Raw genomic sequence first — 12,757 nt, 5'->3', positions numbered from 1 at the left:
AGCTAGGGCTTTACTCTTTGGAGAGAAGGAGGATGAGAGGAGACATGATAGAGGTGTACAAGATAATAAGAGGAATAGGTAGAGTGGATAGCCAGTGCCTCTTCCCCAGGGCACCACTACTCAATACAAGAGGACATGGTTTAAGGTAAGGGGTGGGAAGTTCAAGGGGGATATTAGAGGAAGGTTTTTTACTCAGAGAGTGGTTGGTGCGTGGAATGCACTGCCTGAGTCAGTGGTGGAGGCAGATACACTAGTGAAGTTTAAGAGACTACTAGACAGGTATATGGAGGAATCTAAGGTGGGGGCTTATATGGGAGGCAGGGTTTGAGGGTCAGCACAACATTGTGGGCCGAAGGGCCTATACTGTGCTGTACTATTCTATGTTCTATACCTGCCCTTGCACCTCCTCCCTCACAACCATTCTGGGTCCCAATCAGTCCTTATAGGTGAGGCGGCAGTTCACCTGTAAGTCTGTTGGGATCATATACTGTGTCTGGTGCTCCTGGTATGGCCTCCTGTATATCGGTGTAACCCTATGCAAAATGGGAGTCCACTTCGCCGAGCACCTACATCTGTTCGCCAGAAAAAAAAGTGAGACCACCTTTTAGCCATCTATTTCAATTCCACTTCCTATTCCCATTCTGACATGTCAATACATGGCCTCCTCTACTACTGCAATGAAGCCACGCCTAATGCTGGAAGAGCAACACATTATATTCCATCTACTAACCTTCGACCTGATGGCAGGAATATCTATTTCTCCCTTCCCGAGCCCTTTACAGTTACACCAAACAAGTTCCTAGCTATTCACTTCACCCCTCCTCCTCTCCCATTTTCACCTATCAGCTGCGAATTTAAATTTCTTCCTCTGGTCCCTTAACTTCTTTTCTTTCTCCCCTTCCCAGTCCTGATGAACGATCTCGACCCGAAACGTTGACTGTTTACTATTTTCTATCGATGCTGCCGGGCCTGCTGAGTTCCTCCAGCATGTTGCCTGTGTTGTTACTATTTTGAATTAATTGTTTTAATGTTATTGATGAAGAAACGTATAACTTCAAGTCATCAATGTATGGAAGGTATGTCAAGGGATCATTTATTTATTTATTTGTTTAAAATTTGATTCCCTATTTTTGTCCCATTCAGTAAACTAGAGAGTGGGTTTAAAGCTGGACAAAATCATAATGCGCTCAGTGAATCACCTTGGAAAATACTTCGATGTATTTTCCTGCCAGTGGTTGTTCTTTTTTGGTTATTAATAGATTGGATGACTACAGTACAGAAATGATTCATCAGATGGTATCGAAATTTCACAAGTATTATCGGTACTAAGAACTTTCCCACTGCTCAAACTGTAAGTATATTGTGGGTAACTAAGTCAGTGTTTATTAGTGGTGAGGTGCATGATGTTACAACTTTAGATATAAAATAGTCTTATTATTAAAAGCACGTTATAACATAATACGTGACCATTCAGTATTCTTATGAATTCGGAATTGAAGCTGCTCTTGATCCTGGTCTTTTTTCCATCTCATGCTCTAGGGAGGGTGTGGAAAGAGAATGTTTCAGGTGGTTTGGGTTTAAGCAGCAGGGCTTGAGCCGGGGAATTAGCGTCTTGTTAAATTCACCGAGTTATTCTGGGAGGTGACAATTGTGATAGCTGAAGATACAAAGTGGAAAATTAACATGCTTGGGAATTGTGGTGGATTGGCCTTTTGGATTGATAATTGTCTTCTCCATGGATGACAGATGGTAATTAGATCTGTTATTTATTTTGGCTGGATTTCCTTGACCAGAAATGTTCCACGACGATCAGCACTGGGAACTGCTGTATATATACATATATACATATATGGGGTGTATGGGGTGTCAGGGAGGGGTAGCACCTCTGGTGGGGGAACATGTCGCGTCCTTTTCAGGGCGGTTAGTCCACCTTTGGTCCCCATCTGGCACTCATCTCTCACCTGTGGCTCCCCGTAGCTGTTTGCATGCGACAGCGGCCACACCCCGGGCAACCGCTTCGACAAGCCAGCTAAACCAGGTGAGGGTAGCCGACAGGTCTCAAACCCTCGGTGAGATAGGGAGTTGTCTATCCCAGCATGTGAAGACAGACTCCGGCGGATTGAGTGGACGAGACCAGCAGAAGGTCCAACGGTCATGAAGGCGGTCTCTGCAAGCATCGTGGAATGTGTAGAGCAGGACAAGACACAGAAGACGTCCTGGTCATCCACTGCGCCTAGTCTCATCTCCAGCCGTCTAGACTCTGTCTTGCCACTGGATCCAGATGGGGATTGGGAAGAGAGAGTGAGGCTGACGCTGCGCATCTCTCCCTCACTTAAATCCAAATCACGCACTAGTCATTATGGTGTCGAGGTCCTCATCGACGTCAACGATGGACGAACAACATAGTGGAATTTCGATTATATACATATCCATAAAAAACACGGCTGGTGTTTAACCCAGCCAAAGGTAAAGTCTTGTAACTTCAAACATCAAGAGTCAGTGCTCCATTAAAGGCAAGACCTTTAACAGCATTAACGAGCAGAGAGATTTTGAGGTTCAGGCTCATTGTTCGCTGAAAATGGACTCAGAGACTGACAGTGTGTAAACCAAGATATGTCGCTTGCTTGTCTTTATTAGTTCAGGATCTGAGTTGGGAAGTTATGTTGCAACTTTACAAAACTCAAGCTAGTCTGAGAATTCGCCCTCTTAACCCTTGTGGTTAAGTTTGCAGATCTGTCTGTAGGAGTAAATAGACAGATTCAGAGAATGGGCAATGACGTGAATGGGAATACAGCTTTGGAAAGTATATGGTCATGCAATTAGTTAAAAGGCATGTAGACCTTTTAATAAACAGGGGGAAAATTCAGATTTTTTTACGAAAGCATGTACTGACATTGGAGCGCAGGTTCGTGACAATTATCCCGGGAATGAAGGTATTCTGGAGTTTAGCAGAATAAGTGGGGAAAGGCGGTGGTAGAGATGATATAATTGAAACCTATCGATATTGAAAGTCCTAAATGGAGTGGATGATGTGCAAATGATGTTCCCTATAGTGGAGGAGTCTTGGACTAGAGGGCACAGCTTCATAATAGAAGTACGTCCCTTTTGGACAGCGACGAGGAGCAATTTCTTTAGCTGGCGGGAGGTGAATCTGTGAAACTATTGCCATAATGCGTCTGTGGAGGAAAAGTCATTGGGTATATTTAAAATGCAGTTTGATAGGTTCCTGATTAGTAAGAGATGGCAGGACAACGGGGTTGAGAGGGATTGCGTAGCAAATTCGATGGACCGACAGCCTTATTATGCTCCTAGGTCCTATGGTCTTAACCTGCATCTGCAGTCTTGCATTCACTTCTGATCACCCAATTCTTGGAAGGATGGAGAAGGTACAGAATAGGTTCATCAGGATGTTGCTTGGATTAGAGAGCATGTGCTACAAGAAGAGGCTTAAGAAACGTGGATTGTTTACTCTGGGCGTTAAGGAGAAACCTGACAGAGGTCTACATATTTCAGAGAGGCAAAGTTAGAGTAGAGAGTCAGTATTTTTACCCAGGACTGAAATCTCTAATACCAGAGGTCATTCGGTTCAGTTGAAAAGGCGAAAATGTGGGTAGCGCTTCTTTTTTTTCCTAAACACGGAGTGGATCCTCGAATGTACTGACTGGGTGGTGGCCGAGGCAGCTAAGACAGGCCTATTAAAGATAATCCTAGATGTACCCATGAATGCGCAGGAAATTGAAGGGTATAGCCAGTTAATATAAAAGAGGATACTAAATGTTATATAAATAATAAAAGAAAGCAGAGGATAGATATCAGACTGCTGGAAAATGATGCTGGAGATGTAGTAATGGTGCAAAGAAAATGGTAGACAAACTCAACAAGGACTTTCCGTCGGAGTTCCTTGTGGAAGACTCCGGCAATATGCCAAAATGTTAAGCGTATCAGGAGCAGAATTGAGTTTTATTATGAAGGAGGAATTACTTTCAAAGCTGAAAGCCCTGTAGTTAGATAAGTCACCTGGACCGAATGAGACAGTGTATTATGAGCCTCCTGGGTTGTGTGGGGATTCCCAGTGTGTAGGACCAGGAGTGAAGGCTTCAGCAAATCCAACATCTAGATTAGTGGAAACATAAGGCGGGAGGAGAGAGAGCAACGCGCCGCGTGCGCAGCCCTCCGGTGAAAATGATATCGTATCTGTTAAATAGGGGCCATGGACAATTCTGATTTGATGGAGACAGACGTGAAAGCACAGAGGAACATCTGGAGAAATTTCTGAAACACCAGTTCTCTGCTGTTGTTCTCTGCGCGATCGAGAATCTTCCGGAGGGAAGACCTCAAAATCCCCGGCTTTGCCTGTTGCTGGCGACCGAGATTGAGGTCGAACCGCTCGAATAGAGATGGCGCTCGGTACTCGGTGTCGGAGGCCTGATCGGAGGTTCGAAGTTCTCGGATGACTCAGAGTCGGACTGTGGTCGGGCATGGCAGGAAGAGTTTTCTTCCTTGTCCCGTCTGCGTGAGATGTGGGACATTTGAGAGACTTCGAACTTTTTACTGTGCTCATGGACTGTTCTTCATCAAGTTATGGTATTGTTGCACTGTTGTAACTATATGTCATAATTATGTGGTTTTGTTAGTTTTTTCAGTCTTGGTCTGTCCTGTGTTTTGTGATATCACACCGGAGGAAATATTGTATCATTTCTTAATGCATGCATTACTACATGACAATAAAAGAGGATTGAGTTTCAAAGTCTAATCTAATAAATTGCAATATTCGGGCTCCAACGAGAGATTCTCTGAGTTCTAACTGTATACAGAGATCCGCAATGATTCCTAATTTCTGGCAAGCCACCATCTAACATCTGAGACTTGGCTGGAACTGTGCATTTCATCACTCACCTATCAGTTGGATGGGTAACTCAGACAACCGGTGGGCGATATTCATGTATTCCTGTGGATCAGTGCCTGTTTAAATTTTAAAAAAAAGAAAATCATGAAAAGACAGCTACTATAATTAAAAATCTTTCTTTCTGTGTTCCTTTGTGTTCAGTGCATGTTTTTAACGTACCGAGTTCCTGTATTTCCCTCAGTATTCTGTCCAACTTCGGTAACTCAGTCCTCCATGTCACAAAGGATTCCCACATCGCCCTCCGGGCCCGGGAGCCTTTCTCCATCACCAAACTGAGGAAGAGTCTGGAACTCTCTGCCCGGTTTCCCTTCTCTGTCAGTTCAGTGACTTTCTATAGAAAAAAAAACAATGAATTTATTGTGGAGCATACAGACAGACATGGAGAATGTGCAGGGAAATATCTGTTCATGGCCCCAGTAGCTTCAGAACAGATGCAGTCACTGGGCTGCTGCCTCATCCTCCCTGGGTTCAGTCACTAATAGAGAAACAGTAACTGAAGGAAATTCAGCCCAGAGTAGCGGAACTCAGAATCAGAGTAGAGGGACATCCATTTCGTACAAAAATTAAGAAAAATTTCTTTAGCCGATGTGGAGTGAATTGACATAGATGGCTGTGGATACAAAGTCATTGGGTATACTTAAAGCGAAGGTTTATAGGTTCTTGATTAGTCATAGCATCAAAAGGTATGGGAGAATGCAAGAGAATGGGACTGAGGGGGATAATAATTCAGCATGATGGAATAGCGGGACAGAAGCGGTGGGAAACTGGTCTATTTCTGCTTCTATGTCCCATGGTATTAAAGTTGGTGTTTCAAGACAACAGAAAGTTAAGGAAACAACAGGAATTCTGCAGATGCTGGAAATTCAGGCAACACACATCAAAGAACGCAGCAGGCCAGGCAGCATCTCTAGGAAGAGGTACAGTCGACGTTTCAGGCCGAGACCCTTCGTCAGGACTAACTGAAAGAAGAGTTAGTAAGAGATTTGAAAGTGGGAAGGGGGAGGGGGAGATCCAAAATGATAGGAGAAGACAGGAGGGGGAGGGATGGAGCCAAGAGCTGGACAGGTGATTGGCAAAAGGGATATGAGAGGATCATGGGACAGGAGGTCCGGGAAGAAAGACGGGGGGGGGGGACGGGGGAACCCAGAGGATGGGCAAGGGGTATAGTCCGAGGGACAGAGGGAGAAAAAGGAGAGTGGGATAAAGAATATGTCTATAAAAATAAATAACGGATGGAGTACGAGGGGGAGGTGGGGCATTAGTGGAAGTTAGAGAAGTCAATGTTCATGCCATCAGGTTGGAGGCTACCCAGACGGAATATAAGGTGTTGTTCCTCAAACCTGAGTGTGGCTTCATCTTTACAGTAGAGGAGGCCGTGGATAGACATGTCAGAATGGGAATGGGATGTGGAATTAAAATGTGCAGCCACTGGGAGATCCTGCTTTCTCTGGCGGACAGAGCTCTGCCCTTGCCCATCCTCTGGGTTCCCCCCCCCCCCACCCCTTGTCTTTCTCCCCGGACCTCCTGTCCCATGATCCTCTCATACCCCCTTTGCTAATCACCTGTCCAGCTCTTGGCTCCATCCCTCGCCCTCCTGTCTTCTCCTATCATTTTGATCTCCCCCTCCCCCTCCCACTTTCAAATCTCTTACTAACTCTTCCTTCAGTTAGTTCTGACGAAGGGTCTCGACCTGAAACGTCGACTGTACCTCTTCCTAGAGATGCTGCCTGGCCTGCTGCGTTCACCAGCAACTTTGAAGAAAGTTAAGGAAAGTTGGTGCGGTTGTCTCTTGATGGAGATGGTAACTACTTGGCACTTATGCTGTAAAATCGTGTTCTCTTCCTCAATGCAGGCATGGACTGCCTTATTAAATGAGTAATTATCAATGAAAAGAATAGAGGGCTATGGGTAACCTCAGGTAGTTTCTAAAGTAAGGACATTTTCAGCACAGCATCGTGGGCCGAAGAACCTGTATGGTGCTGTTGGATTTCATTGAATAGTATTCAACCAACATACTCCCCTGACCATATGATGGAATGAATATCATCGAGGGTGCAGCTGGAAATGGACGGGTCCAGAGTATTGCTCTGAGAAATAACTGAGTGATGTCCTGGGGCTCGAATGATTAATCTCCAACAACAGTTAACAAGTAGAGAAATGGAAAGATTGCCCATCACAGGAAAAGTGGAACATAATTATGCCAAAAATAAATCTGCATAGTTTCATGTCGTTCTACTGGGCTGGAGTTTCATTAGAACCGGGTCTGATGAGCTACAGTTGTGAAAGGATTTAAATGTTTATGTTCCATACCAATAAAGTGGAAGATCTCAGACGATGAATCCAGAGATGAGCATGGAAATAGAGCGTTGGCTAGTGGCCAATATCGACATCGGGAGTTTGGAGAGGAGAGGACTTCAATCAGGACCACGGTCTGAAGATACAAGACAACAGCAGTTCCGTATAGCGAGGAAGAGCTTTGACCAGTGACCAATTGGCTTTTGGAATAGATGATCAGGCGCAAAGCTAAAGGAAGGTGGGGTTAGGCACGTAGTCAAAGTGGTGATTTTACGACTTTAATTCTTGAGGCTTTAGCTCTTCGAGGTTTCCGCCGAGAGAGGCTTCAGTCAGTGAAAGCAAAGAAAATAAAAACGCAAGTTTTTTCATTCTCTTCTTGCTTTATATTTGCTCAGCTTGGACAGTAGGGCTGACAGGCAGAATAGTGGAATGCTCCTCTTGCTGGATGGGGGAAGGCAGTGTCCCTGACGGCTACAACTGCGAGATTTGTATCCAGCTGCAGCTCTAACAAATTAAGAGCTGGAGATGGAACTGTACGAAATCTGGATCAGTTGGGAGGCTGAGGGAGTGATCGATAGGACATATAGAGTGATAGTTGCAGCAAGGGTGCAGGGCAAAGGAAACTGGGAGACAGTCAAGAAGGGGAAAGGCATGAAGGGGCCAAAACAGAGTACCGTACCCCTATGGCAATACCCCTGAACAAGAGGTAAAACACTTTGTATACTGCCCCCGGGGGGGGGGCTGTGGGGGGGGGGGTAATAACTCAACAAAGGAAAGTACAGTGGTCGGTTCTCTCACTAAGTCTGCCTCTGTGACTCAGAAAGGAAGGAAGGGGGAGAACAGGCACAGTGTGGTGATGAGGGATTAGATAGTGAGGTTCCTGGATGGTATGGTGCATCCCGGGTGCCAAGGTGAGGGATATTTCGGATTCGAGTTCTCAGCATTCTTAAGTGAGAGTGTAAGCAGCCAGAAATCGTGGTTGATATAGGTGTCAATGAAACGGGTAGGGTGAGTGAGGAGGTTCTGCATAGGCAGTTCAGGGAGTTAGGTGCTAAGTTAAAAGGCAGGACTGCAAGGGTTGAGGTCTTATGATTGCTACCCCTGCCGCATGCTAGTGAAACCAGGATTAGGATGATTATCCAGTTTCATACGTGGCTAAGGATTGGGTATAGGAGGTTGGGCGTAAACGTTTTGGATCAGTAGTCTCTCTTTCCGGGAAGGCGGTACCTATACAAAAGGTACAGGTTGTACCTAATCTGGAGAGGGGTAATATCTAAGCAGGAAGATATGTTAATGCTGGATGGTGGGGTTCAAACTAAAGTTACAGGGCTATTGGAACCAGTGTGTCAGAACAGTTAGTGGAGGCAGATGTTGGTAAGGCCGCAAAGTTGGGAATCAAAAGGTCGAGCATGGTGTCCTGAGCTGTATATATTTCAATAGCAGAAGTACCGTATGAAAAGCCGATAATAGTGCTGAAGATGAGGTAGCTAGTTTACAAACAGAGGCAATGCGTAGTGAGGAGGGGCTGTTGATGGGGAAAATTTTCAGCCAACAGGATTAGTTGCAAACATAAAAGGCGGACAATATCGGCAAGGGTGAATACAGGGCTGAAGGTGCTGTATTTAAACGCGCACAACGTATGGAATAAGGTAGATAAACTTGCGGCACAGTTGCAGATTAGCAGGTATAATGTTGTAGGCATCACTGAATCAAGGATGGAAAAAAGGTTATAGCTGTGAGATTGATGTATCGAAAAGACAGGAAGAGGAGGCGGCTTTGCTCTGTTGGTAAAAAATGTAATGAAATCTTTAGAAAGAGGTGTACAGGGTTGGAAGGTTTGAATCATTGTGGATAGAGTTAAGTAGACCCTGATGGGAGTTGTCCATAGACTCCCAAACAGTAGTAAGAATGTGACCTTTATATTATAACAAGAGATGAAAAAATGCATGCTAAAAGGCAATGTTACATTATTCATGGGGTCTTTAGTATGCAGGTAGATTGGATAAATCAGCATGGTGATGAATTTCAGGTGGTGTAATTTTAAGAGTGCCTACAAGATAGCTTTTAGAGCAGCTCATGGTTGAGCTCATTTGAGGATCAGCTGTTCTGAACCGGTATTGTCTAGACAAATTATCGTAATCGAACCCTTAGGGACAATTGATCATAACGTGATCGAATTCACCCTGAAATTTGACAAGGAGAAGCTAAAGTTAGATATATCCGCATTACAGTGCAGTAAAGGGAATTACAGTGGCATGAGACAGGACCTGCCCAGAATTGATTGAACAGAGAAGCAAAGGCTGGAATTTCCGGAAGCAATTCAAATGGAGCAGGGTGTATTCATCCCAAAGAAGAAGATGTATTCCAAAGAAAAGATGACACAACTGTGGCTAACAAGAGAAGTTAAGCGAACATAAAATCTAAACGGAGAGTATATGGTAGAGAAAGATTAGTGGGAAGTTGAAGGATTGGGAAGCTTTTGAAAACCAATGGAATGCAACTGAAGTAATCATTAAGGTGGTAAGGATCGAATACGATAGTAAGCTAGCATATAATATTAAAGGAGGCCGGAGAGTGCGGCTGAGATAAGAATTGGATCAGGTATGATGAAATGGTGGAACAGAATCGATGGGGAAAATGGCTTAATTATGCTCCTATAGCTTATGATCTCATACACATTTACGTATTACTTCTCCTGTCTGAGCAGAGCCATTTAGATAATGTCAGATTGATATATTACAGACAGCGCCAATGAATCCCAACGAGAACAGAGTGACTGGTCGGTGTAACACATATAATTTTCTAATGCCTCTTGCGGTTGGAAAGGTCAGATCTAGGACATGACCATCACTATTTGTGGGGTACATGGAGACTGACCTGAAATTGTGTGCCCCGGTTCTCTTTAATTAGATATTCAGCTAGTCTACAGATTATTTCCATTTTGTCTTTTTTTTCCTTCCCTTTTAGGGCAACTTCATGATTTCCTGGGTCATGAAATATCAGTTTTATGCCGGGTAGCTCGAGTCTCAACAATGCTATAGAGTTTTTCGAGTAAGAATGTGCATGAAGGCAAGGCAGTGTATCTACATGGACTTTAGCTCGGCATTTGACAAGATGTCTTTCTTTATGCGTGAAAGGTGAAAAGTTGAAGGAGACCATGAGGGGAAAGTTCTTCACTCAAGGGGGTCGTGAGAGTAGAGATTGATTTCCTAGTGCAAGTGATACAAGTAAACTGATTTCAGCGGTTGAGAAGTTTGGTAGATCCATGAAAGGTAAAGGTACAGATGAGCATAGTCCTTGTGCAGGTGGATGGGAGTCGGCAGTTTAAAATCGCTCTGCATGGAGTAGATGGCCAAAGAGCCTATTTCTGTTCTGTCCTTTCCCATGACTCTATGAAAGGTTAGCCACATATATGTTCGAGAGTTCATTTGGAGAACACAGAAGGTACGATTACTATCTGACAGCTTAATATTCATATATTAATAAACTCACGTGAATTTGACCGACGGTCCTGATAAGATGCTAAATTTATTTTAGATTTAATGCCTGTTCAGCAGTTCAGATATGCAGCCACTGCATGTATATCATAGTTAAATACAGCAGGTGTGAGAGGAAAAGTTGACGTTGAACCTGTAGTTCCCAGTGCTCCCCACCTTAACAGCTGAAACCAGATCTGTGAGAGACAAGTCAGAGATCAAAGTCTCCATTCCCAAGTAGAACTTCTAGAACGTGCAGGAGATTAATATTGATCACTATTCCCTCTGATACCAGCAATTCGGTGACAATACACTAAATACACTCACCTCCCTTTCTTCTCTACTGAAATGTCCCTCCTCTGTCAGCATCAAAGCGAGTCTGTCAACCTTTTCTTCAATTGCTTGTATGAGTCTGTCCCTGTAGAACTTTGTCGGTTGGTACAGTCGATATTCCTCCCCCTGTGCCAGGAGGTCGGAGATTGTAAACTCTGGCTCTGTGAATATAAAAAGGAAACTGTATGCTTGAACTCAGATATCGCTTGTCTCCACCGCTCTCACCCAACTCAACAAAAAAATAACATGTCTTGAACCTGCCTACAGACACAAACAATGGATTAATTCCCCATCTCCAACAACGGCCTTAAAACCGACCCAGCAATGCTCTGGGCATTACGCAATAGAAGGACCACATTTAATGCAAACCAGTCCATCCCCCATCCCAGCCACTCACCTATTTCAGTTTTGGATGGGCAATAAATGTTGGGCCTGTCGGTAATATTCACTTCCCAGAGATGGTATCTCCATCCTGGTGAATACATTTCCCATAACTCATATCCTGGAAATACTCTCTTATCCGGAAAGTTGCATTTTCTCCAATACTCATCCTGGAAATCCTCACAGCAGGTAGTACATTTTCTGTAGTGGGATAATGGGTGCCCCACTACACCACATGTACCACACCCACACATTCCCCCTCTCCTTTGACCAACCCTCCAACAAGGCCTCACGTTTACCCTCCTCCCTGCCACATTCTGTGAACCCATCACCCTCATATTTCACTCACCTGCTCCTTGTTGCGGACTTGACAATTCCGTGTTTAATGAGCTTCCGAGCTGACAGACAGTCGCCTCACTTGTACCGGTTCCAGGGTCCTGATCAGTGTCTCTGACGTCACTGTCTCTGAGCTGAATTTGCTCCACTTCCGCTGCGGCCGGACCGCATTCCATTGGGACATTGCTCTCAGTCTCACCTTGTTTTGGTACCTTGCTTCCCGCATCTAGATCATCTTCCCTCGATGAGTTGCCTGGTAAAATCCTCTTCAGTGCTTTCCCTACTCGATTCATTATCCCACCTGAAATAAGTGATGAATTGCAGGTTATACTATTATCATTTAGAGATGAGCAAAATTGATTCAGACTGCAATGGAGCCGAGACTCTGGCTGACCAGATTTGGAGTGGAACTGTGCTGGTTAATGTCAACCATACATCTTGCCAGCTGACCATCCCAATAAGCCGGTGTCTGAGCACATTCACTCCCAGTAAAATAACAGGATAGACACAGTAATACTGATCACTGAATTCATAGCAGTTGAACACACAGATGACCAGGGGATCTCAATGCAGCGGTGTCCAGTGATACTGGGAAATATCACTGCGATTATCTTCCAGAAACTAAAATCTCCCAGGGTCACTTCCTGTCCAGTAGTCAGTGTCACACACAGACCAGCAACGGGATTACTCATGGTCCAGTCTGCTGGATCGTATATTCTCCAATCGCTTTGTCACACGATGTCCAGTCCCCTCGGTCACAGACAGACCATTCCCTTGATTGGCACCTGATTAGTTCCAAGGGTTTAGATGGGGCAGAATTTGTTAAGTGTGTCCAGGATGGATTCCTGTCACAGTATGTGGACAGGCCGACCAGGGGAATGCCATACTGGATCTAATACTAGGTAATGAACCGGGTCAGGTCACAGATCTCTCAGTGGGTGAACATCTGGGGGACAGTGACCACCGCTCCCTGGCCTTTATAATTATCATGGAAAAGGATAGAATCGAAGAGGACAGGAACATTTTTAAT

At 44.6% G+C, this 12,757-nt stretch overlaps 2 protein-coding genes across 2 annotated transcripts in view; one reads left to right on the top strand and one right to left on the bottom strand.

Annotated features, from left to right (window-relative positions):
* LOC140207852 (uncharacterized) overlaps positions 1–12,035 on the bottom strand; it is a 74,149-nt gene extending 62,114 nt beyond the window's left edge. The window contains 4 exon segments of the mRNA XM_072276403.1: positions 4,897–4,962; positions 5,066–5,237; positions 11,005–11,171; positions 11,741–12,035. Of these exon segments, the coding sequence (XP_072132504.1) occupies positions 4,897–4,962; positions 5,066–5,237; positions 11,005–11,171; positions 11,741–12,020 (685 nt within the window). The 5' untranslated portion in view covers positions 12,021–12,035.
* The window catches only part of LOC140208596 (uncharacterized), a 587,054-nt gene that overhangs the window by 475,221 nt on the left and 99,076 nt on the right, over positions 1–12,757 (top strand). The window lies entirely within an intron of this gene.

Source organism: Mobula birostris, chromosome 13 (assembly GCF_030028105.1).
Source record: "Mobula birostris isolate sMobBir1 chromosome 13, sMobBir1.hap1, whole genome shotgun sequence".
Classification (NCBI taxonomy): Eukaryota; Metazoa; Chordata; class Chondrichthyes; order Myliobatiformes; family Myliobatidae; genus Mobula; species Mobula birostris.
Note: the sequence above shows the minus strand (reverse complement) of the source record. Positions and strands in the feature narration are given on the sequence as shown.